The sequence below is a fragment of the Elgaria multicarinata genome, chromosome 8 (assembly GCF_023053635.1).
Source record: "Elgaria multicarinata webbii isolate HBS135686 ecotype San Diego chromosome 8, rElgMul1.1.pri, whole genome shotgun sequence".
Classification (NCBI taxonomy): domain Eukaryota; kingdom Metazoa; phylum Chordata; class Lepidosauria; order Squamata; family Anguidae; genus Elgaria; species Elgaria multicarinata.
The window spans coordinates 82,197,629-82,224,683 of NC_086178.1; the positions used below are offsets into that span (position 1 = coordinate 82,197,629).

General features: G+C 40.8%; 1 protein-coding gene across 1 annotated transcript; it reads left to right on the plus strand.

Annotated features, from left to right (window-relative positions):
• The first annotated feature begins 12,668 nt into the window (after nt 1–12,668).
• On the plus strand, nt 12,669–23,793 carry CCNJ (cyclin J). Its single transcript, XM_063131607.1, has 6 exons — nt 12,669–12,715; nt 13,439–13,566; nt 17,866–18,076; nt 19,291–19,590; nt 19,689–19,848; nt 21,295–23,793. Exons 2-6 carry the CDS (start codon nt 13,498–13,500, stop codon nt 21,683–21,685), a joined length of 1,131 nt encoding a protein of 376 aa, XP_062987677.1. The 5' UTR covers nt 12,669–12,715; nt 13,439–13,497; the 3' UTR covers nt 21,686–23,793.
• Nucleotides 23,794–27,055: the final 3,262 nt, after the last annotated feature.

A 27,055-nucleotide genomic window follows, 5' to 3' on the forward strand; every position in this document is an offset into this window, starting at 1 on the left:
TTTAAGATTCATCTTACAAATTAAATTTGCTATAGGCAAGTTTTAAAACTGGTTTGAACTGGTGTTTATGTGGAAGAGAGGATTTGTGCTTTGCTACGTGCTTTTTTTGGATGAAACTCCTTGCGTGCTTTTTAATCTCCTAGATACTATTGTATGCACACTTACTGTTTGGAATCCCATGTTTTATTAAGAGAGAGGTTACTGTAGTTTGACATTATATATAATGGCAGCTACTGTAGTTAATTTCTATAGACTGTAATTAGCTGGTTCTTCTTAGAATCCCGCAGTTTATTAGACAAGCATCAATTATGTTATCTTTAGAGAAGGCGTACAGTCTTAGTCTACTGAAATCAAATGGGGAAATTACTGAATCATAAAAATACAACTACCAACACACCACAAATTGAAGAGTAATAAACCTTAACCTTCTGGTTTAAGTATATTTCTTCTTGAAAGCTTAAGTTTCATCCCAGCAGCTTCAAGGTAATACATTCTCTTTGAGGAGTTTCAAGAAGCAGGATAAGACAATCACATTTAGCACTGAGTAGCCTAGCCAGTGCCCTTAGCAATGACACCCACAGCAAGCACAAAATGAGGGATTCTGAGAATCTCAGCTTTCAATATGAGAAATCAGAAGAAACTAGCAGGGGTGCCATTAGGGCAGGGCTTGGGGGCAGACGTCCATGGTCCCACTATCCATGAAGAATCTTCTGAAATGAATTGGACTTATGCACTCATTATTTTAAGGATGTAATGGCACCTTGATCTGCAACACTGAAACTGCCCAGAGAAATGTAATGAATAAATGAAAAATGAATGAATAAGACAGAGAAAGTTATGGGCATTTAAACTGCCATGAAATAGGTATGACATGCAGCCTGACGGTGTACTTGTTTACTTGGAAGCAAGTCTGATTGAGTTTAGTAGAAGTTAGTCCCCTGTGAGTGTGAATCTGTTTGCAACCTTAAACACATCACTGTCCAGTGTGTCAATTCCAGTGATTTCAAGTAAGCCATAGCAAGTAATTACAGCATGTCCCGATCTGGTCTGTTAGATGGAAATTCCATTGATTTCCGCAGAGCTTACGCTTATGTTTTTTTGTGAAGGAGGGGGCGGGAATCCACATCTAACTAGGAATATAGAGAAACTATTTCATCATTACTTTAAGTACAAAGAATGTGATCAGGCTGAAGGCACAACTTCATATTAGCCTTCAGATAAGAAGGGGAAAGATTGTGCAGGCCTAGACATATCTTCAAATTGCACATAAAAACAAGGAACATATAACCAAGGGAACTAAATCTTCCCATGCAGAACTGTAAAAACCAAAAGTGCCTCAGTGTAATTCTGCAGATGTCACTGTTCATAAAAGAGTCCTACTGATAAAGGTCCCAGCAAGCCCAAAGGCCCGCTTCATCTCCACTAATTTCCCTAAAATTAGCAAAATTCCTACCAGGAGGAAGGTAGTATATTTACATACCTGTCAACATTTGAGAGAGGGAAATCTATATGCCCTGCATTCCCCGTGATGGCTGTGCAGTGGCGCTGCATAGTTTATACAATGCAACCACCAACTCACACCCACCACAGGCTTTCCCCCCAAAACTGCACACTCAAAAAGTCACTGACTTACTGCAACTTTTTCATTTTCTCCCAGGTCATCACTTTCTTTGCTCGTCTGTCACTGGTGGCCTCACTTCACATTGAGGCTGGGGGTATTCTGGGGGCAGATCGAGGCCCATGGTAGGTCGAGGGGAAGGCTGGGCAAGGGGGCAGGCTCAATGAGCTGAATGGCTGCTGTCACTGGCCCACAAAGCCTGCACCCCCTCCTGCCATGGGGATTTGCCGCTCCCACCCCGCAGAGACGATGCCATAATCAACACACACCATTGATGTGTGTGTCCCGTCCCCCCCGCCTCTCTCTCACACACACATCAAGCAAAGGAGATTGTTAGGGGTCATGAAAAAAAGTTGTTCAACCTGAACTGGACAGCTCGAATCTGAGGTATCAAGCAGACTTTGCAAGACCTTACAGCTGAACTAACTTAACTCATTTACAAATGAACTGCAAAGGTTGCAGTGGAAAGCTTATTTGAAGGTGCTGCGGTCTAATCTACAAACCTGTTGAGCTCTTAGGCAACTTATCTTAATTAACAATATAGTCATTTAGGAAGCCAAATTATATGGGTAATTAATCTAGTCAAACTGGGCAACTTGGCAGGTCTTATACTGTATGTTCCTTAGCAAAAACAGAAGAGGGCAAGAGTTGGCTAGACTTCTGTCAGGGAACAAGTAATTAATAAAACAAACGTTTTATTATGATGAATTAATTCGAAACTACCGCATGCTCTTTTTATCTTTACAATCATTAGTGTTGACTGGAATCATTCCACAATGCATGTAATGCATGTAGACCAATGCATGTAAGAAAGAGTGGTATGTATTTTTCTCAAAACTTTGTTTCCCCCCATCTGCAAAGACAGCCAAACTTTTAAAAGGAAAAGAAGGCCCAAAGATTAAAACAATTAACTTTTTTCCACTCTTAGGTCACAATTGGACAGGACACTAAGTCAAACTCCAAAATGGTGCCCTCTAAACTACAACACACACACATCACCCCATGCTGACTGGTGATGGTGGGCTTTGAAGTCCAACATAACTGGAGGGGACCAGATGTAAAGAGGAATTGCCACTGTAACTACACCCACTAGATGTCGCTGTTTAAAGAAACATATAGAACTTGCAGATAAAGGAAAAAAGGAAGGGAGGGAAGTGTATGAAAAGGGCCAACTTTAATCCCATAAAGGATCTGGAAGCAGAAGCCCTGCTAAAAATCATGGGATGACCAGCCTGTGTGTGAAGAAGCCCACTGGCTCATGTTCTGTTCTGGTTCGGGGGGAAATGAAAGCTCGTTCTGGTTTTTGCCTCAGGTTTGGGTTAAGCCCAAATCTTGTTCATGTATCGCTAAAGTTACATCTAAATGCAAGACTGGAATGCTCTAAACAGCCTAATTGATGGGAAGCTACCTTAGATTCCATATGTACCATTTCTGTAGATTTAAAACTGAGGTGTTGCTTTAACAAAAAGTGATGTTTCGTGTGTATTGGACACCACAGAGGCTGGTTAAGAAAAAGCTAGCAAGCTTTGCTAGATGATGGCGATGTACAGTAATGTGGGTAATGTGTCACCACCAATGCATATGATGTGGGCAGGGCCTTTGGTGGCTTCTTTCTGGTTGCCCGCATACATTTTGTTCTTGAAGTCCGTGATAAATGCAGACGCTCATGCACTTTTTTTTATTATGTCCAAGTGCTTCCCTCGTTTCAAAACTTTGACTTTCTCTCAGAATGTGCCAGTCATCTGTGTGACCATGTGCCATGTATCTATTGGTTTATTTAGTTGTATATTCGCTGTTTTATAGATTTGGATGAATTTCTACTATTTTACTATATCAATAAAGGGTTTAAAAATAACATTAAAAGATTTTTTAAAAATTATATTCCTGTGCTATGGGAATTAACAAATGGACAGAAAAAGTGGATTCTGAGAGCCCTAACAGTTGCAAAGGAGCTCCATGCCTGGAAGATAAAACACACCAGTGGACAGAAGATCCTACTGCTCTTGGTACATTTGAACACATATCTTAGTCATCAATTTTGTCTGGATGCTTATTTAGACATCTGGTCTGCTTATATTATACGTATATTTGAAACAGAAGTGTCAGAACATCTTTTGGTTGTTGTTTAACTCAATGGTTTTGCGAACAGTTATTGTGGCGGATATGCTTTTATTCTTCTTTTCCCTACGTCCTTCCTATCATTATTGTTTGCAGGTTTCTTCTCCTTTCGTTTTTATGTAATTGCAAATAGTATTTTTAATGCAAGACATCTATACCAATAGCTTGTTTTAAAAAGTAGTCCGTTAAGATAAGCAGAGGGGTGACCAATCCGTGCTTACTGGCCTTGTGAACTTGCCCTAAAGGAAGTATGAAGTATTTAGAATTAAGCCTAAGCACCATTGAACCTCAAGCTTGTGGATGTTTCATTCGAAGTACAATCTGCTATGTTCAATGTTACATTGGCTACAACCATTAAGCAATCAATATGATTTAAACAAGCCACAATTTTAACGGTAACATTCATCTAAATTCAGTAACTGCTTATAACATTCCATCAACATTCTTAACTTGATTCAGGCAACACATTTAGGCTTATCTGACAAATGGTAAATGACTTCTGGAATTCTTTTGTGAACAGAACCGGCCAGCAATATTTTCATCCAGTGACTTCCTGTATCTCCCTGTACCGCGATAATATAATTCCTGTTTTTATCAGTTAATGAGCTGGCTAAATCTGAGATAGCTAACTAGAAGACCTTGAGTCTGTCGGCAATCCTAATTTTAAACTATTGCCTTTTTTTCTGGTGAACACTGAAGATCCCACACCTGCGAAGAGAACGAAGCAAGGCTCTAATGAAACAGTGTGAATGTCCCCAAGTGAGACACCATGCCTAATCTTTGATCCTGGTGGTCCCTCTAGAGGTGGGAAAATATTTCAGCTTTTTATATGTATTTAGTCATTGACATTCCCTGTTAAAACTAGTGTTGGGGTTGTGTGTTCTCTGGAATTAGTAACAGTTCAGAATGGGATCTCTTACACTCGACTGCTGCAAAGGCCAGCTCACATGATCAATTAAGAAGGTAGTTATCATGGCTGTGTACTTATTCACATCAACAGGAATGACACAAGCCCACCTGCATAGGATTTAGGTAAGCAGTTTCTTTCCATTATAGAAAATCTATTTAGAGAGCAAGCCTATGGCCCCTAGACAGGTGTCGGCGAGGCAGAGGGGGATCCTTTAGTTTACTGGCTCCAAGCTCAGAGACAAGGCTCTGACCTCAGAGCCAGTAAACTTCACTTCCTGCCTCCTCCCCCTTGTAGTCAGCATGAAGAGAACCACACTGGCTCTCTGCACTTATAAACCTGAGTGCAGTGATGGGGACAAGGGGGCAGTCCTGGGGAGGAGACCACAGATACCACCTTATGCAGCTTCCTATACTCGCCCCAGCCTCCTTCCCTCCTGCATTGAAGCCCTGTGGCTAGACAGGTGAAAACGCCTGACTGGAACATGGAAGCAAGGATTTCCTCTGTGTTCCAGCCACCCTGAGTTAGGATTCTCAGCAGCCTCTGACTTCAGAGGGCACTGGCTATTAACATAGGATTGCATCCTTTGTATAAAATGGCTGCAGGGCACCAGTTTGGGGAAGACTGTAAGATGGGATAAATTTTCATGGAACACCGTCCGCACCATCAGATGAAGCGTTAATCTCAATGGCATATATACATATGCTCCAATGTAGAGAATTTTATACACATTTAAGCTTTAATGTGTTATCACTATCATTTTTTGTTTTGCATTTGATTGCCACTTGGCCAGTTTCCTTTTATCTCTCTCTCTCTCTACAGTGAAGATAGAGCAAAAGGAAACAGGGAGGTCATAAGCCAATCAAATGCTAAGAAACAACCCCAAAAAATAAAAATAAAACCAGAGTGACAATACGTTAAGGCATAAATGTATATAAAATAGTGGTGATCCACAAAAGTGTTGTCGATGATAACACAGACAATCTGGCATGGTTAACTTAAATAATACCTGTAGTGAGATCAAAACTCCTTATCTTGAGTCAGGCTACAAGTGGTAGAATTTAACTTCTTGATAACCTGGAATTCAGCAATTCGTTCTGGAGTCTGCCTTTGACATTCCTTTGTTCACGAATGGCCACTTTCAGGTCAGCAACAGGATGTTCCGGAATGCTGGAGTGTTCTCTCGTTTCTGAACATAGCCCTCTCTAATGTTTATTTATTTAAAGTTACTAGGGTAAAACCTTGTGTCTGCTTATTGTTTTGCATAGGAGATCTGTTTTGTCTTAGGTAGAATGAAGAAAGGCATTGCTGGCAGATGGATGGCAGGTATCACATTGGAAGGCGAGCAGGTCAATAACCCTTGATGTTGTGGCTGGTATTGTTAGAAACTGTGATGGTGTTACCTGAGCAGATATGGGGACAGTTTGCATCTGGGTTTCCATGATTATTGGTCCCTGTGTTCCTGCCCCTGTAGGGTGGCCTGTCATTACTGATGAGTAGCTGTTTTAAATTACAGGGCTGTCTGTAAGCAAGGCCACCCAAGGCATTTTAAGTTATCTTGTGAATCATTGGTGATCTGTTGGAGTGGACATCCAGATACTTCCCAAAAAGATGGCAACCATGCTTTACCCAAATATTTCTGCCATCTCACATTACACTTCCAATGCACACATAAAAAAACACAATGCACTGCAGTTAATGGAGTATTGGGGGGGGGGGGGGACAAACAAAATTGGCACAAAGCCACACCATTCATAGGCAGGATATGAGAAAGTGAATACATATATAACCTAACACATTTGTGTGTGGGGGGGGGGGTGTCTTTGAGTTAGCCTTATAAACGTATTACAGCACATAATGGTATTTGGATTTTTTCTTATTGCCAACATGGCTGCCTTTGGGGTTTTTTTTGTAATCTAACAAGCCTCCCATTCTTATTAACAAATAAGGCAAAAAGAGGGAGCTTGGATATATAGTGATGAGGGGGCTCACAGGGACATGGCGCTAGTAGTTTTTTATTAGCAGGGATGCTGACGTCAGATGAAAACGGCTAGTACTGGTTTGTTGATATGGATCAACAAGCCACCTGGATTCTTGGACTCTCCTTGGGGGTGTGGCTATGGGGACTGTCATGAAGAGCATCTACACTTCAAAATTTTACTACATTATTGTGGAAGTAATATATAGTAGTTTAATCAACAGGGGCATTATGTACAGTGTACTGTCATGAGTGGCACTGAAGTGTGGAAAGGCAGAGATAAGGGAATGGTAATGGGCAGTCCAAAGGCAAATCGGTACATTTCAAAATACTATATTCACTACCACATTCCAATAGTGAGTAGTACTGTAAGGAGGATGCCATTTTGGTTCAGTTTCCATGGAATACTGTGTATTGTCAACATGCATTTACAGAGCATAGGTTGAGGTCTTTGTTTTAGATAGACTACTTTCTTGCTCCCATCCATTCAAGAGAGAGCAGTAAGGTTTCGAGAAAATTATAAACCCCCTTCTCCAAAAGCTAAAGGGGGGGTGATGAGAGGAGAAAATATGCAAAAAGGAGAGAGAAAAATTCTGAAAAGTTTCAAACTTAAAAGATAATAAAAGTTCCTTCCCACCGTCTTACATTTCTGTCCCCATTACCTCCATATGTGTGTGTGCGTGTGTGTGCGTGTGTGTACACAAATACATATATAAAAGTAAATACCACACTCACTTTTACTTTCAGTCAGGACCAACACATGAGAAGAAACAGTTGATTTGGCTTATAAGGTAACATTGCTTTATCAGATGCGTGCCAGTTACAAAGAACTTCATGGCTGACATTTTTACTCTATATTTTATGCAATTGTAATGTTTCCTGTGTAAGCTTCTTGAGGATCATTGGCTTTTGCCAACCTTGAATCATGGCACCAACTTAAGAACTTATCCTAAAGACTTCTGACAATGCTTGTTCAAACAACATTTTCCTTTGGAGGGACTATGCCATGTGATATGATGTTCTTATGGCAATGAAGCTAGTTAGCACTGGCTGTTTCACGATTTAAGTGAATTTAAAATGCAAAACTGCACACACAGTGTATGTATTTTTAATCAGGGTTGGCAAACAGGTTTTGTTTTTTGTTTTTTCCTCTATACATATCAGCTGCAAAGCATGAATCGCCCAGAGAGCTTCGACTATTGGGCAGTATAAAAATGTAATAAAATAAATAAATAAATAAAACGGTGGAGTCAGGAGAAATATCAGTGTTGGGCTTCACAATTGAAGTAATACACACAGCTGTCTGAAGCCACCCAGCCCCCACTCCAGTCCCACACCCAAATACAACTATTACATCAAGGGTCCAAAATTACCTGGCTGCAACATCAAACACTGGGATAAAACCATGGGAAGTAATGCATTTCCCAAACCATTAAACCCTCAACTATAGACTTGTTTCCAGCCTATGTGCTATTGGTCTCAGTTCAGCACTCTACTCTGTCCACTATTCCACATACCTGTGCCAGTGTTGCTTCCACTTAGTTCAATAAAGCAAATGGCAGAAGCTTTGTGCATGCTGGCTGGACATCTGAAACTAGATCTCATTTTCTATCAGCTGGCTGGGGCATGCTGGGCGTTGTAGGATTCCCCACCCCACCCCGGTCTAAACATGCACAAAACTGCATTCTTAATGTTCTTATTGGGGCTACTTTCCTCTTCAGACAACAGTCTGGAAATGTGGAGGGGAAAAGTATTTCAAAAAGTGGCAAAGTAGCTGTGCAGTGTTTGGGGGCCTTCCTGCTCATTCTGCCAAAGAGGGCCCTGGACTCCGGCCACAAAGGGCAGCCCTAATGGCACCACTTCCTACAAGTGGTAATCAGTATGACATCACTTGCTCAGTCCCTAAAATCTACTCACTACAGCCTAAGCTAGTCTGCCAACTATCCCATGCATGATACAGGCCAAGGAAAGCAAAAATCTAGGCACTTGCACCTGACTGGCTGTAGATTTCTCCCTTTATCTGGCTCTTGACAAGTTTTGCAGAAGTTAATCCGGCTTGACGTTTTGCAGAAAATTGTGTACCCTATCTAAGCCTGAGGCAAATTTGTTTGTCTGTTAAAAGCTTGCTTCTGACCTCAGAGAAAATATCCAGAGAAAGACTGATTGACTGTTTCAATTCAAAATGGCAACCACATACAGTGGGTTAGTTTGCCAACTTAAAGTAAGCAAACCCCTATTAGGGCTGGAGTATTCAGATTTGCAATACAGTTGAACAACCCATTCTAGCAATAGGAAAGAGCTTTCTGTTCCAAATTCAGATAGCATACCCTTTCCAAATTTACTTTGCCTACAGAAGCTTTTACAATTGCCAGTTTCCCCAGAATGTACATGGTCCTGAGCCAAACAGAGTTTCTTTGACATCACTTATAGGGCTACATGAAAAATTCTTAGTATACTCATGTTTCAAAATGGTTGGTTCAAATTGTCATGGAAGTTATTACCCAGAAATAATTCACAGGAAAGTAAAGACCATCTAAAAACTCTATTTTAACTGCCTACCTTTAAAATGTACTAACCTGCAGATTGTGGAGAGAGAGAAAAAGCAAGGATATTCCAAACCCTAGCACCCAACACAAAGTTGCATTGCAATTCTATACTCAGAAGTAAGCCTCATTGAATTCAATAAGACTTACCCCCAAGTAAGTAAATAATAGGACTGCAGCCTCAATGTGGACAGAATGCCCTTCTTTCACATCTGGGCTAAGATCTAAGCTTAATGAAACCAGCTCCTCATTACCTTGCCAAGCATACTAATGTGCATATTGTGTATGAAGCAAGAGGTTGCAAGCATGGTGCAGGTAGAAAATCTATGCACAGCAGACAAAGTATACATTAAATAGAATAAAGGTATTAGTCTTCCCAGCATAGCAGTGTACTTTAACTATGTCTGAAAAGCAGGCTCAAAGAAGCAAGTGTAAGGAGTCCCAGGCTGTACCACTTTCACTTCTCCTTTTCGAATTCTCTCATGGCTTCAACTTGCTTTTGGGCTAGCCCTAACTGTATCTTGGCTGGCAAGTTAGTCATCTAACTGAGTTAGTCATCTAACTCAGGTCCTCTGGGAAGAATCTACTTCAGCTAGCAAAAACTAGATTAACAACTGTTACCCAGAGGACCTTCTCTTCTGCTGCTCCCAGACTGTGGAATGGCCTGTTGGAGGAGATTCGTCAACTTGACACTTTTAGAATTAAAAAAAGCAATAAAGACTGATCTATTCCGGCAGGCCTGTCCAGTGAAATTTTAGGATGTTTTAAAGATGTTTTAATCATGTATGGTATGTTTTTAATCAGTTTTTAATGTGCATTTTATATCATGTTTTTATACTGTTTGTTTTATACTTTGAATGGTTTTAGTTTTTGTGAACCGCCCAGGGAGTGTCGGCTATTGGGCGGTATAAAAATGCAATAAATAAATAAATAAATAAAAATCTCTTCCAGCTATACAATGTTTTTAATCTACTAGTACAGCCCTCAGAAATCCTACCCTCTTCCTGCAAGCAATAACTTTTCAGAGGCATCCTCACCATAAAAGATCGTTTGCTCTGACCCTAGACACTCTGTTGACAATAGTTTTTCTAAACAGGTCAGATAATGAAATGATACACAGAAGAGTACTGTAATGTATACTGAGGAAGTATCTAAAAGGGATGAGCAAGAATCATATTGTGACCTCTTACCTGTTTGCTAGCCTAATTTTCCTCTAAGGAGTTTATTAGCCATTTCTCCTTAGAAGTACACACTAGTGATTGAAAGACCATAACATATACATCGTCTGACAATATTTCCCCCCTTTAAGACAGATTAAAAGACTTCAACTAGCTTTATTGTGAGGAGCACAGCAAATCATCATAATCTTTTCTTGAGCAGTGAGTTTTGTTGCTGCATTAAGTTTTAAAAAGAAAACAAAACATAGCCAAAATAAAACCAATTGCATGGCTGTTTTGAGCAGCCCTATCCAAATTATTGACTTGCAATAAAACTGAGAGAGGAATTTGATCATTTACATCAATATAGTTGCTAATAGAAGCTTCTCCCTCAGAGCTAATAGCAGCCACAGAGGCAGTAGGGATTTTCACTGGGACCACAGCAGGAGAGAAAAAAATTACACCCACCGACCCACCCCCATACACCATTATCCCAATGAAAATAATCCCCAGTCACCCCACAAAGCTATTAACTATTAAAAAAACAAAAAGCAAAGAAGCAAGTGTGTTAACTGTCACATCTAGTTTAACTCTTAACTCTTTACAATCAGGATTATTATTTATGGAGCACCATCAGTGGAAAACAGCATGATACCAAGGGTGCTGGGGCTCACTTACTTCTTCAGTAGCATAGGACAGCCCCCTGTGGAAGCAAATTGTCTTGGGTTGATCGTGTGTATGGATGTACATTGAATTCAATGGAATTTAATGTGTATGAAAACATATGTACAAAGCATTCTGGGTTGCAAAAGTCACAGAACAGGTCAATCTACACACAAAGCTCTATTCACTTGAATAGAGTGGATGCTTTGTGTGGAGAGCCTACAACTATTAAACTGCTATACAAATCTCAAGCTTTTCTCCCAGAACTCCATAAAGAACGCAGGGAAGATCCATCTGACTGCATCACTTCAACAAGGCAACAATATGTGCAATCAAATCATTTCCTGACCAGCTCAGAAATCCCACTTTATTCAGTGGTGCATGCTTCCAACCAAGTCTGCGTAAAACCAGCATTACAGCTGTAATGGCTTGCTCAAAATACACATTTTTGTTATATATGCATCCTGATCGTGCAATCTGTTTACTCAGAAGTCACACTGTATTCAACTGTGCATACTTGCATAGGACAAAGACCCATTAAACACAGAAGACATACATTCAAGTAAATACACACAGGACCCGGCTGCATGTATCTCACAGTGCTCCATAGTATTTACTCCAACATTTATTTATTTATTTATTTATTACATTTTTATACCGCCCAATAGCCGAAGCTCTCTGGGCGGTTCACAAAACATCAGCCCAAGTATTCTTATTGCTCTTATTGCTCTCCATCTGAAATCATATTTATACACCATTCTGCAACACACCAGTTTTAGGTCTCAATTCGATATCATACATTAATTGTGTTTTGCATTGAGTAGCGTTTTGTTGATGAGTTCTAGACATTACTTATCACTGGATAATTAGGCGAATACTAGATGTTAAACAAATAATACTTATTTAGCAATAACGAGCCGCCATGAAATGTTTCGGGGCGGGGGGAGAGGTTTCTATCAGCTAATCCCGCACTGCTAGGGTTCAAAGAGTAAGGGCGTTCGGCAAGCCTTGATCAACACCACCTCCCCATTACTCCTATCAGTATTCCCAATTATATAATCTTGCTTTTTTTGCCTTCGCTCTACTACTTTTCCTAAACTGATGCACGCCTGGGAATAAGCATATACTGCACATAACTTGTTTAAAACAACCATACCCATTCAGATAATGCACTACTGCAGAAAAGGGCAATGCCCGCCTCATTTAAAAATCCCTCCTTAAAAATTAAAAAAAAAGGAAAAGGAAAGCCACCTTTCGCTGAGCACACCTAAAACCACTTGCATGAAAGCCGACCACGTGACTCCCCCTTCCTCCGCTGTTTTTTTGGTGGTTTTTTTTTTTTTTTAAGTCTGAGCTGCTACGGCAATTCAATTGGCCCAAAACTTCCTCACATATGGTAGCAGCAGAGTGAATGAAGTGGGTGCCCTTCTGGATGCAGTGCACTGATTGGAGAGCACGGCTTGCGCGGAGTTGTAAGGCGAGAGTAGATTGGCAGAGGCGCGGCCGCATGTGTCTGGCTCCCTGTCTTTGTATACAGAGTCGCTCGCCGAGCCCTTTAACAATGGACGAAGGGAGCTGCTGTTGAGCCCGACGGGGATGGCAGAGTTGAGCTCCTCCCGCGCGGTGCCGATACTGCTGTCCTGCCTTTGACGAAGAGATGCCCGGGGCGATGCCCACGTTGGATCTCCTGGCCCAGGGGCTGTAAATTAGAAGTGGGGCTGCAAACTCCGGGTAAGTGAGGAGGAGGCGGCGTTGGGGGTGGAGAAGCGATCGTCCAGAGGCAACCCCCAGGCGGAGGAAGCATGACAAGCCCCTTTGTTGGGTTTTCATCGGGCGCCCAAGCTGCGTTCTGGCTCTCTTTCTGTGCCCGCTGCCGCTAGGAGAAGTTGGCCGTTGTTGCGGGACGGGCTGGGAGGAGGCGACCGCCGCTCACCCCCTCTTCTGTAGATCTCTGTTGGTCCCCTTTCGTGGGTCGATCTCGGAGCCCTTGTCAAGAGGCCCTCCCCCACTTTCTGATCCCTGGGTGACGGACGGGAGGGAGGGAGGGGCTCCATTCATTAGATCTCAAGCTTCTTTGGTCCCACCGGGGGAATCACCGACGTGAAATCGATACTGCATTCTCAGCCCCTCCCCCCCCCAACGCTGTCTCCCTCCCTGCCTCCCTCCGTCTTAACATGCAGTGAGTGGTATCAGCTGCGTGGCCCCGAAGAACAGCTCCATCGGCCTCCGTCCCTGGCGAGGAGGCATCTCGGAGTTCTGTTGCTACTTGCAGGGCTACGAGGGGAGGGGAGAACTACTGATTACTTTTAATTGAGTGCAAACGGCGTCGGCGGAGAGCGAGAAAGCGAAAACGGCTGCGTCCCGTCGTGGTTGCCGCCGGCGGAGAGGCTTAAACCGGGCGGGCGGGCGATGAGCTGTTCTGAGCGAGTGCCGCTTCCGTTCTTTCCTGTGCAGGCTTCGGTGCTGCCGCTGCCGCCGCCCCCTGCTGATTCCCTGCTGCCTTACCCCGTCCCATGGAGCTAGAAGGGCAGTGGTGGAAAGGACAGCTGGCTGCCGATATCCACCAAGCGCTTCGCTACAAGGTAACTCGCTACCTTTCCCTCTTGAACTCCTGCCTCCAAATCAGCAGGCATCTGCTGTCGGTGAAGGCAGATCGGCTTGAGTGACAGTTTGAGCTTCTGGCCTTTTGGTGGGTGGAAGGGAGGAAACAGCTGCCTGAACTCTTTCTCTCCTCGTCTCCCACCCCCGCCCCACGTTGGGCACATCAAAGGACAAGGCGGACCACAGCTCTTTTTGTCCCAAGCTTTTATAGTTTGCAGGAAGACCTTGACCTGTGCTAGATTTCTTATTTATTTATTTTAGCGCTCTTAGTTTCCAGACTGATTTTTATAGACTTTGCTTGTGTTCACTCTGGTAACTACCCTATGAGTTAAATCACTGTGAAAATTCAGTGTGAAAACTATGGCAGAGGCTGCTGTATTGAGCACACTTTACTAGAAGGTAAGTCTCATTGAATTTGATGGGGCTCACTCCTAGTTATCCTATGCATGTTAAGACAGAAAGGTCCAACAACTCCTAGTATGCCCAAGCCAGCCATGGCAGCTGGAGCATGCTGGTAGTTATAGGACCTTTTCTGTATAAACATACATAAGATTGCGCCTTTACTTAATGAAAGTTAGTCAGGCCACTGAAACTTCATGGAGCTTATGTTAATTGTGATAACTAATTATGTTAGCTGCCTCACTGGTTTTGGTCAGATGAGTTAAAGGTGAGACTAACTGCAGTCCTATGCACAATTACCTGACAGTAAGTCCCACTAAACTGAGTGGGTCTTCTCAATAGACATACATAGGATTTGACCATATGCCTGCAATCTTATAATTAGGTTAAACATATCCCATTGGTTTCAATGGCTTGGATCCTAAATTGCTGTACTCATATAAGAGAGAGGCACAATTCTGCCAACCCCCTCCCCTCTGTCTGCCTCTCCTCACACCATTCCTAAGGGTCACCCAACTCCCAGGAGCAGATCTGCAGGAGGGGGGAGCCCTTGAGTGCAAACTCTCACAGAAGAAAAGTTTGGATCCAGGTTATTGCTTGCTTAACATCAGCTTGCACCATTTTCCTCTGGATTGGGGCCGAAGTAAATATCCCAGGCTTCACAAGTGACTTGCCCAAGGCTACCTGACTTGTCTATAGCAGAGATGGAATTTGAATGAGATTTCATAAATGTGAATTTAGGTGTCTTATCTTCTGAGGCATGGTGACTGCTTGACATATGTACATTTGGGAGCATTTAAACCTGGAATTGTTGCTTTTATAAAAAGAATCTGAAATGTTACTTCTGAGGACTGGAGGGTGGTTGAAACAACTATTTCATGTAAAGTGTTTTCCAGCAACGATAGAAGTAAGAGAAGGTGAATATGTCATGTTCAAAGAGTTCATTTAAAACTTCTTCCACTTGATCAGCCTTATCTTCTTAATCTCAGGGCACATCTAGATGAAACTACTACTCAAAGAATAACTTTTTAAAATAACCTTTTTTGTTTATCTCTAGCCAGTCTACCCCTCCCCAAAACAGCACATTCCCATTTCAAACTATTTGGTATTTAAGGGGATTCCAATGTGAAAGATCTTCTTTACTTGAAATATTACATCAGGGCAACTTCTAATGATCTGCCCTGAAGCTTGCTGACCTGAATGGAAGCCTCATACCTTATTAGCCACCCTGGATTGTGGCACCATGGGTGCCAAGTTCCAAATCCCCTGCCACTGTAGCTTCTCTTTATCTATGAACCAGACAATGGTGGGTTATTGGGGTGGTTGACAAGCCACCTAGAACCTATGAACTGTTTTAGGATTGCAGCAACAACTGTGAGATGCTGGGTCATAGTTGTTAAAGGGACATTAAAGCAGCTGGCTAATGCTATAGATCCTAGTCGAACATTGCTGTCCCCATTTAGGTTTCTTTGTCTCTTCCTCTGGAAGCAGACTATGATGAACATGCAACCCTCTTATTCAAAAGATCAGCATGAAAACAATTAACATTTGTTGTTTAGCAAAAGTCCACAGAGGTGGCCAAATTCAGCCAGTATTTATGGGAATTAGAAGTGATTGGTGTTTTTTAAAAAAATTATTGTTTTTGCTTACGAGATATACACTTGTTTCCACCCACCCCCCTTTATAAATATTTGAAGTCCTGATTCTGGCAGGACTTCTTTGCTTTTCAAAAGTATTCAATGGATAGATATTCACTAGTTGCCGCTTTTACTATGGTGCAGTGATTAGAAAGGCTGCCTTAGTTTTCTGCAGTTGTTAGCATAAACCTGGCCAGAAGAATGATAGCAACTCTACTGGAATTACCAGTTAATATGTCAATACTGTTAATTGTTTAAACATTTGTCACCTATTTCTTAACCTTGTGATATGTAGTTGTCTCTGGTTGTACAAATGCTCTCTCAGCAGTTACCACGGCTATAAATATCTGGTGATGTTTAATAATGGCAGCATTCTCGTCTTGTAAACATCTGAATGTATATGAATACATTTGAGACTTTGAGAAAGAGAAAATATGCAACTTTTAGAATTACCCAAAGCATGTTTACTCAGAAGCAAGTCCTACTGAATTCAGCAGAACTTGTTAGCATGCTTAATACAGCAGTCTGTAAAGGTTGCATCTTCTAAAATACTTTAGAATCCTTCTAAGTATTTGTTGAAAGAAAACCCACTCAATTTGCACTTACCCCATTTGAAATGTCAATCTTACTGAAACTAAACTTTCATAAAAAGCTGTTTTAAGCAGAAGTGGTCTGTGAACTTTGAGTAGTTACAATGCCTGCTCTCCCACCAGCTTTAAGGGCCTTATTGATCTCAACATAAACTAAGAAAGATACCTTAGACAAGCCATGTAAATATTCCAACAGCAACCCTGAAATGCTAGTTTTATTCTACTGTAAAATATTCTTCGTTAAATCCATGCAATTGTTTGGGGGTATTATTGATTGGTTATAGACTGGCCTTTTCTTCTTGCTTGGAAATGATGTGTGTATTTTAATCCATGAAAATGAGATGTCTTGTTGACTGTTCTGAGGGCTAAACTACATGCAATTTTAAATACATAGCGTACACTTGTTCCTCACTATTTTGTTTATTTTAGTGGAAGCATACAAGGGCCCAATCCAGATTGGGATTACCATGTTTGTCCCATCTACCTACTCCCTTCCCCCACCCAAACTCCCACAATCACCACAGAAACTTTAAAAATAGTGGGGAGAATAACATCAGCAAAATGCAGATGTTTTATTTTAGTCCCTGTGGTGGTGGGAGGGCCAATGGGCTGGGTGGAAAGGTTTAAACCTCCCCTACCTGTGCGTGCTGTCCCTGATTTGGATCAGGCCCCATGTTATTACAGTTTAACACACAGCTATAATATTGAATAATAAATTCCGAGTCTTGTATATCCAAAAAATTTAGGGACAACCTTTTTTTGATCTTGTGCAACTTCCATGCGTGATATTGGCAAAGCATTGGCATGATTCCTCTTAGTAACAGACTATTATGCTATTTGAAGTAAAATCAAGAGTGGAATTATCTTCTGCTTCCTAATTTTACCCTTTTCGGTAGATATTTCTTCAAATCATGACAGCCACATTTTATGTACTTGACAGTGTTAATAGTTTTTTTTGGATCTGACAGAATTTTTAATGGTTCACCATGGGGTAGTTCCAGTCAGAGGCTACTAGTGCTTCCAGTCAAAAGGAATTGTGCAACAATTCTGTCTTTTTTCTCCTTAATGGATTTTCTGCGGTAAAGAAAAAGATGGAAGAAGTGGTGGGAAAACATGGGAAGGTTATGACTGGAAGAATGTGGAGGGCACTGGTATTATAAAAACGCCATCTGGAAGCACTCATGGTATGGTTGGCTTTTCTGTGAAGTTGGGTCCCATGCCACAAAGGTAAGATTTGAAATGGGAAGTACAAGTGAGATCAGCAGAAGTGTGGTTACTTGCCTCTTCAGTATGCCCATCCCCCAGGAAAGTATGGAACTGATATTGGCAGTAGCCATGTCATTTGCCTACCTCACATGGTTTCCTGTTTCAATTATCTTCAGTGGAGTGTAATATCTGATCATGGAGAAGCAGCAACAGTGCTCAAAGATTAGCATCAGCATGCATATCCCTTCAACTGTTGTATATTCTTAATGTTTGTGCAGAGGTTATCTGTTCTTATCTGTAAAAACTATGGAATAAACTGTTAAGTATAGGATCTTCGAACCCTAAATGTCTTAAATTCCCTTAACCCTAGTCAATTGCAACGCAAGTGCATATATAGTGGTAGATGCCATCTTAAAAACAAAACAAAACCCTATTATTCTCCACTTAGGAGCTGAAGCTTCCCTCCTATAAAGGCCAGTCTCCCCAGTTAAATCTGAGAAGATACTTTGCCGACTTGATTGCCATTGTGAGCAATCGCTTCAGACTCTGTCCTGCTGCCCGTCACCTCGCTGTTTATCTACTGGACCTCTTTATGGACCGTTACGACATATCCATTCAACAGCTACATGTGGTTGCTCTTTCCTGCTTGCTTTTAGCGAGTAAGTATAAAGCAACATGTTTAACAGACTGAAGTTGCTGAGTCTTGCATTGTAAGGTCTAATACTGATCCGCCACGTCCAAGATTTTTATCCACTAGACCACGATGGTCTCCAACGGTCTATATCTTTATTGGGAAGCATTTTCACAGTCCAGCCCTCAGAAAACCTAACTTGTATCAGGAATGTTTTCTAAGTGTCATTTGATGCTATCTGAATGCTCTTCTGCTTGAGCTTTCCCTGGAGGTATCCTCTCCCTCCTTTCTCTATTTAATGGCAGCCTTTTCATTTAGCATTTACAAGTATTACCATGTCCTCCATTTCTCAGCTAAATATGCTTATTCTGCAAGGTATTATATGGCCTACAGCCACACAAAATGCTGCAGGGTATTGAAGGATTGCAAAGGAGGTACAGGGGCTAGGTGGTGTCTTGGTAAGTGCTATTCCATGAATTGCATTCTTACTCACATGCCCTATGCCAATAGTTACATAACTATGGGCAGAATTACTGCCAAAGTTGTGGCTACCTCAAAAGGTTTTGCCTATTTAATTTCCAAGTATGCCTTATGGTATTTGCAGAGGGTGGAATTTCAATGATTGCATCATACAGCTGCCCATATCTGAATCCCTTCTTGAATTGTGCTTGGAAAATATGGAGACCAAAACCTGGTTATTGTAGATATCATTGCATCCAGCACAGCATGTTATGCAGCCCAAGTAAAAAGTGATTACTTGACACCTAGCAAGCATTTTGGAAATAACCAAACCAAAACTTGTTAAAACTTAAACAAAAAACAATGCTGCCAATCCTTGAATGAGAAACTTAATTTTAATGTATCCTGTATCATTGTATCATTGTTAAGAGTATACCATTAACATTTTTAATTGTAAACTGCCTAGAGAGCTTCGGCTATTGGGCAAGTATAGAAATGTAATAAATAAATGGCATGAAATGAAACCAGCTGCGCTTCTGCAATCCCTGAGTTATGCTCTGTGCCACCTCTGTAGCTTTTCCCTCTGAGGTGCTCAGAGAGTACACCAGTGGTAACTTTTTGCAGAAGGCGGAGGCAATCCACTAATCCTTTATAGCAAATGTTTTTAAAAGCATTGAGCCTTGTCTGTTAAAAGTATGACCCACCCTGTATGAGAACATACATAATTTGTGTTATCATGTACTTAACGTTGTAATGGTATTTCACCTTCTCATTTCCCTCAAGGTAAATTTGAAGAGAAGGAAGACAGTGTGCCTAAACTTGAACAGCTAAACAGCTTGGGTTGTATGACTAACATGAACCTGGTACTAACTAAACAGAACTTGTTGCACATGGAGCTGCTGTTGCTAGAAACTTTTCAGTGGAACCTCTGCCTTCCAACTGCTGCTCACTTTATTGACTATTATCTCTCCATTGCTGTTCATGAATCTGATCTCCATGATGGATGGCCAATGGTTTGCTTGGAAAAAACAAAGTTGTATATGGCAAAATATGCTGACTACTTTTTGGAAGTATCTCTGCAAGGTGCGTTTTAATGGCTTTATTCTAAAGACCCCATAGTTTCTTACTTACACAGCTAATACTGTGTTTGACTTAACCGTGATCCTCCGATGTCTCTCCAGATCATGCATTTTTAAATTATGCCCCTTCGCTAGTGGCTGCTGCGTGTGTGGCTTCCTCAAGGATTATCTTGCGTCTTTCTCCAACATGGCCAGCACGATTCCATCGTCTTACTGCATACTCCTGGGACTTCCTAGTGCCATGCATTGAACGGCTACTGGTGTAAGTTTTTAATAATGGTTTCTAACAATAAACCACACGAGGGATGTGATGGGGAAGGAGAAATGTTAAACACCATGCAGGTTGTATTTTCCCCTGTGATCACTGGGCTAGCTGCTTTGAAGAAGCAGACAGTCATAGTGGTGTTATTCTTGATTTGGATCATTTTTACCCTTGAATACTTCCACTGTAATTTCTCTAATTTTCTCTGATTTCCCACTCTTCTGCTCCAAATTTATCCAAGTTATGAAAAATTTCAACATTATAGCTTTATTAGTCAAACGTATACATACTAGCCATTCCTAACTACTTTATTATAAGGGGACTTTCATTATAATTGGGATCCTTATTTCTGCTTCTGACCAGAATGTGAATTTTCCTTTTATGCTGCCTTGACCTGTATCCATTCTTTTCTATCTGCAATCCACTGCTTGAAATTAACTGGTCAGTGGTTCACACAACCATTTTGTATACAGACTTTTCACCATAGATTTTTGATAGGCATTAAAACTGCAGGGGAAATTTGGCTCAAAGTGGCTTTAACATCATGGAAATTGATGCATGAATGGTGCCTTGTCTGAAAGGAATCAGTTAGCTGCCTTTCTACTTAAGTACACATAATAATAAGAAATACTACTACTAAAATACATATGATAAAACAGAAGAGCAGCATAAACATTAAGCAGCAATAAAGCCTAAAATAATAAGACCATAAAATGGCAGCAAATACATAAGAACTAAGGATTTCAAATCCTACGCATTGTTCATAGCCATTAAGAGATGGGGAAATAAATTAAAATTTTAGTAATATGATTAAGTTGACAGCTGATTAGAACACGTCTTGATTCATTAGCATACAGTATATACAATTAACATCCTAATCCTAAACCTGTTTGCTTGCATGCCTGTCCTACTGATTTCAATGGTTTATGATTAGAAACGAAAGTGCACAGAATTGCAGCATTAAGGTGCAATCCAGAGAAAATTAAAGTGTTTTCACACCACTGATGTTTTAAGAGAGTGCTTCATTTTTTGACACTCGTTTTAAAATAGCATGTCCAATTGTTTTATGAGCATGTAAATTGCTTGTTAAATGTGTCTTTAAGGTGAGGTAATGTCAGTGAAACAGAATACTGGCACTATTATATTATTGCTATGGAAGCTGGGGCCAGAATCTAAGGCACCACAGATGGTGGCCTACTTGCGCATGGGTGTGGTGTGTGTTTGTATTTCCTTAGCTCCTCTTTCCAGCAGAAGTGCATGTATACAATCAAGTAGATGTCCAGATTGCTGCTGCATGAGGCACAAAGGGCTCTACCAGAAGAAATACTTGCCTATCCCTTCAAACATGCATGAAATAGTTTTCTGCTTGCACATGGGTGGGCAGATCGTGTTTTCCGGCCTCTATGTAAAACAGAGAATAAAATTAAGTTAAATTTTCTATTCTAGTGCCCACGATAATGATGTCAAAGAAGCCAACAAGCAAAAAGGACAACATAGTTCTCAAGCTGCCCAGCACAGTTTATTTCAAACAACCACTCAGCCTCCACAGCAGCACATACCCCAGTATGTTCAAGCACATCAAACTCCTCTACAGTATCAAACAGCACAACAAAACTGTCAGCAGATTGTGTCATCCAGTCACACGTCCGCTTACCCACTGCAGACTTGCTCAGCTGGTTTACAAGGTAGTATTCAGGCTCGGGGTCATATACAGACTGCTGCTGGAATGGCACTAGCTGTACCCATAGAGGTGAAGCCATGTTTAAGTGTTTCCTACAATAGAAGCTATCAGATTGCTGGACGTTATCCTTGTATTACTCCCTGCTTTGAGAGGTGATCACTGTAGCAGAACCTATATCTTACCAGTGTCAAATAACACAGAGGGCAATAATCATTGATCCTCTTAACAAAAGGGAAATGGCTGAATACCATTTTTTTTCAAAAGGTAGCTCAATTGCATAACTTGCAAACATGAGAACATACCTACTAACAGGGTGTTATGATTTCAGAATGATGGGGGTGGGAATACTTCTGGCACATGGAAGTTCTACGTGTTCAACTTAAACTTACCCTTAAAACTCATGAGAGCTAGCTGCACTGACTTCAAGTTTGTCTTCCCATGAAGAGGAAGAGACCACTGCTTCTACACACCTCCATGCAGTATTGATTAAGACACTAAAGCATTAAAGTCCACCAAGTGCCGTGGTTTCCTAAAAGATGGCAAGCCATTTGGGAGAGAAGAGAGAGCGTCTTCATTTAATCAGCAGCTCAATTCTCCAACCGTGGCTACAGATGAGGTTTTGTGTTATAATGTTGTTGGTTTAACATTTTTATATGTCTTTTACTTTAAAGTACTTTTGTCTTTACTGAAACCCTTTAGAGGTAAATTGTTGTACTAACTCAGGGAATCAAAAACTACTGTGATATTCATGTAAATCGTTTCAGGAGTTATCTTGGGTTCTCTTGCTCAGGGTAACTGCAGTAGCAAATACCAAAGGGAGTTCAGATACTCATCCAGACTACTCCCTTAATCCAAAAATGATCTTTCTAATGAAACTGGAAAGAATAAGAATGCTATCTTTAAATGAAGCACATTTCTATCTTGGCTGATGAAGTATTATTTGTGATTTACCACAGGTGCAACCAACTATGTCCAAAATGTTCTAACGTTTTCATTGTATAAATTCCCACTTCTAGCATTGGGCGTGGGGTAATATTTAATGCTTACAAGAATACAGCCTTGTACATGATATCTGCCAAATGCATGGGAAATGCAAGTTATCAGGTGCTACCTGGGCAGCTATATTTCCTATTTCTACTATTGTATTAGTAGTGACTCAGATACCTTTCTGGTGTGACCTAGGCATGCATGCTAAGGCTGCTAATTACACAACTATCAGAAATGTGATTGTCCCTAGCTGTTTGAAATTCCTATGTTCGGCTCCTATCAGAAGCAGAATTACTTGACTGGAGAAGATAAATCGGTGGTGATGAACTCCTATGAGAATCTTCTCTAGCTTACAAAATTAAGGAGTTAATTTCCTATCTGATGTAGATATGAAAAGAAACCCATGGGGGTTGGAAGTATAGGGTAGTGCCTGCATCCTGAGGTCTGGGAATGGGAAATGGTGGAAAACATGAATATAGAAGTTAATGACACTGACTTAACCCAGGGAAGAAGGGATCATCCTAAAACACTTAACATTTTGAGAAAAATAGCATTGATTTAAATGGCTCTTCAAGAGCTGAACATGCTGCAAGAAAATATTCTTTAATTTAGGGGAGAAGCAATCCTCTGTAGTGATAATTATTTTATACCGTAATATATTTTCAGAGTATTTCTTTAACGGAAATGGCAATTCGAGAGAAGTAAAACATTTTGGAGACATCTTTTATATCCTAGGTAATGTCCTTGCCACTTCTTTCATAAACCCATTTTAGTGTTACCTTGTTTTCCCTTACATGTCTTCCTTGACAGGAAAAAAAAGATAGGAGTAAGGCAGTCTTGCTATATGGTGTAATTTCTGATGGCTTCATTTTATGGGGGGGGATGAAGGATTGCAGAATACATTTGAAAGGGAAGTATACTCATCTCAGTTTGCAATATTATATGTAAAAAAAACCTCTCCAGTGTTTGACTACCTCAATAATACTTTGAATGTACAGTCTTGTGGTGATCCATGACTTGAAATAACAGCAGGTTGCTTCTAAAATTCTTATGTTGACTTCAGTTTCATCCTCCATGTGTGAGACAGCAGCACAGAATTACTAATACATCAAAGGTGTCTACCTTAAAGGCCTTTACACTCAAACACTAGCTAATAATTAACACTGGAATTGTGGGGGGAAAGGGTAAATTGTCTAGGTAAAACAGCAAACCTTACATCTTATTTGTATTTAAGTCCTGAAACTTAATTCTTAAAAAGGTCTGCTACATGCTATTGGTTTCTGGGTTTCTTCTTTGTTTTTATATTTATTATTTAGCCTTTTGCGTTTGTCATTATAGTATTATTTTGACAATAGAATATGCACTGCCAACCATTTCCTGTTGTTGTTTTTAAAAAATGGGATTGGTCAGCTTCACTGAATCGTCACACTACATGAGGTTCCTACATCAGGAATTAAAATGTGTGTGTGTGTCATGGTCATGAGAAAGAAATATCCACAACAAAAGTCCAGATGAGTGCCATGCACTCTTTATGAAAATAAAACTAGTTTTGAGTAATGTGTGTGTATGTGTATTTGAATGCCACAGCATACATCCCAGCAGACTTTTTAAAGTCTAATTCTAACAAAACAGGGAGGAAATGAAGCAGGAAGTGTACTTTTAAAAAGAATCTAACAAAAAAAGTCAGTATTCTTACACCATCACTGAGACATCATCCTCTTCTGTGAAGGAGAGGAAGAGAGACAGGAAATGTTTCTGCACAAGGTTATGAACAATTGAATCTACAGACCTTACGGTGGAATACTGTGAAATCACGATGGCTTATACAGGCAAACGGTAATGCTGAGTTCTAACTATTTGGGGATTCAGCAATGTACTCCAAATAGAGTTATAGGAAACTTCTCCTCCCCCCTTTTTTAACAAAGTCCATATACAATTGTACACAGGGAGGATAGTGAAAACCAATTTCCGGGTTGATGCATACAGTTTGCGATATGCCATCTCAGCCATTATTCTAACCCCAACCCACATTACTGCTTCCCTGATGCAATGACACCTATGCCTTATTGCAGTGGTGGGAGGGGTGGTGTGTGTGATTATCAGTGTATGTTTGGGTTCTGGGCCACCATGCTGGGGCTGTCTGCCAGCAGTGGAGTGACCCACCCATTGCTGGCATGTAATCCCCAAAGTGATTGTCTAGAGCCAATTCAGTTCTTGGACCAAAAAGGGTCCCTACCCCTGTCCTAAGTTAACTTTAATATAAGTAGGTACATGTAGAATGGGCAAAGAATGCATATGCTGTTAGAAAGGAATAGTATTGGGTAACCTTGGCTTAATGCCTTTTGTTTTAGAAACTCTGGATGCGTTATGTGGAAATAGATTCAGAAGATATGTCCTTTAAAATTTATATACCTACGATCCAATCTATGTTCTTAGTAGCACTTGCTGAGTGCCTCCTAGCAGTAAGTTTAGCAGCTTAAATGTTCAGAACTCAAGATTCTTTACTGAATCACATTTGGAATATAGTATAAAGCAGACAAGAGTGATAAGAAATCTCTTATTTATCTATGTAACTATAGTCAGTGTTGAAGACAACGTATTTTTATAAATGAAAACTCCTTGACATTAAATGTAAGTATACACACATTTCTGTGTATTACGAAGATCACTAGTAATATAGAAGTCAACACTGAAGTGTAGTAAATGTACCGAATTACCTGGTTTCGATGTAATGCCAAATAATGGTTGCCTGAAACTTGGGCTTATCTCCCCACTACGCAGCATTGCCACGAGGAGGAGATCAGAAGCTTTTGCTTCTATTTTCAATTAATCATGTATTATGATGATGATGTCTGAACCTGTAACTTTAGTTAATCTTAACTATGGTTTAGAACAGCCATCTCTAAACTCTACCTTCCAGATGTGTTGAGACTACAACTCCCATCAGCACCAGCCAGCATAGCTAATATTCAAGGATTTATAAAACATTTTTTATAAATTACTTGGATAAGGGTATAGAGGGGATTTGCAGATTACATGAAGCTAGGATGGACAACTGAAACCATAGAAGACAGTACCAAGATTTAAAGGATCTAGACATGTGGAAATACTGGGCTGAATCTAACAAGATGACATTCAACAGAGATAAATGTAAAGTCTTGCATTTAGGTACAAAAATAATAATCAAAAACACAAATATAAGATTGGGGAGACCTGGTCTGTGTCTTAATGGATCACAAGCTGAATATGAGCCAGCAGTGGAATGCAATCTTGGGCTAAGAATGCTAATATAATCTTGGGCTGCATTAAGAGGAGTCCAGATCACAAGACGAAATAGTTCTATTAAGGGAAGACATGATAGCAGTCTTCAAATAACTGAAAGGCTGTCATGCAGAAGATGGAGCAGACATAATTGTAGCCGTCATCATCATATTTATATCCCACCTTTTCCCCAATACTGGGACTCAAGGCAGCTTTACAAATTAAAACATACACAGTTAAAACAAATAGACATATATAAAAATTAAAACATTAAACATACAATATTGCCTCAGGAAGTGGAGAGTTCTCCTTCCCTACAGGCATTTAAGCAGAGGATGGATAGTCACCTGTCAAGAATGCTGTAGCTTCAGCTTGCATTGCAAGCTTCTATTAAGCAGGGGGTTGGACTAGGTGATCTCCAAGGTACCTTCCCACTCTATGAGTTTCTGATGGGAGTTGTAGTCTAAAACCATTGGGGGTGGTCTTCAGGAGATTTGGGGCAAGATGTCACTAGTATGCTGATGACACCCAGCTCTATTTCTCTGTGACATCTGAATTGGGAGAGGCCGTGTATGCTCTGAACTGGTGCTTGGATGCAGCCAATAAACTGAAGCTGAACCCCAATAAGACAAGCAGTCTCCATGTCCAGGAATTGGGCTGTTTGCCTGTTCTGGATGGTGTTGCACTCCCTGTAAAGGAGCAGCTCCATAGTTTTGGGGTGCTCCTGGATCAATCTTTGTCACTGGAGGCCCAGGTGATCTCCATGGCCCAGAGCACCATTTACTAACTTCAGCTGGTACACCAACTATGCTCATTCCTGGATAGGAATAGCACATTTAGATTACTACACTGCACTCTATGTGAGGCTGTCCTTGTGTGTGATTCAGAAGCTGCAGCAGCTAGGTTGCTCACTGGGACACTCAGCTATGCTCATATAACATCTGTGTTAAAAGAACTTTATTGGCTACCTATTAGCTACCAAACCACATACAAGTTTATGTTATTGTCACAGAAAGCCGAAAACAACATGGGACCAGGATAGCTAGCAGACAGCGTTCCCATATACATACCCAGTTGAGCTTTAAGATCATCAGAGGAGTCTTTGCTGGTCACTCGAAAACTAATAGAATGTTGCCATGCAATCCCCCCATGGTGGGCCTTCTCAGTAGCGCCACACATCCTTTGGAAACTCCTCCCACATGCAGTACAGGAGGCAGAAAGTGTGGTATCTTTCAATCACCTCCTGAAAACACACTTGTTCACCCAGGCTTTCACTGG

Excerpts from the sequence above, each read along its gene's own strand:
- CCNJ (XM_063131607.1), top strand. The coding sequence starts at position 13,498 with ATGGAGCTAGAAGGGCAGTGGTGGAAAGGACAGCTGGCTGCCGATATC. Across the intron at positions 19,591-19,688 it reads TTTGGAAGTATCTCTGCAAG|ATCATGCATTTTTAAATTAT; the intron begins GTGCGTTTTAAT and ends ATGTCTCTCCAG. Across the intron at positions 19,849-21,294 it reads TGCATTGAACGGCTACTGGT|TGCCCACGATAATGATGTCA; the intron begins GTAAGTTTTTAA and ends TTTCTATTCTAG.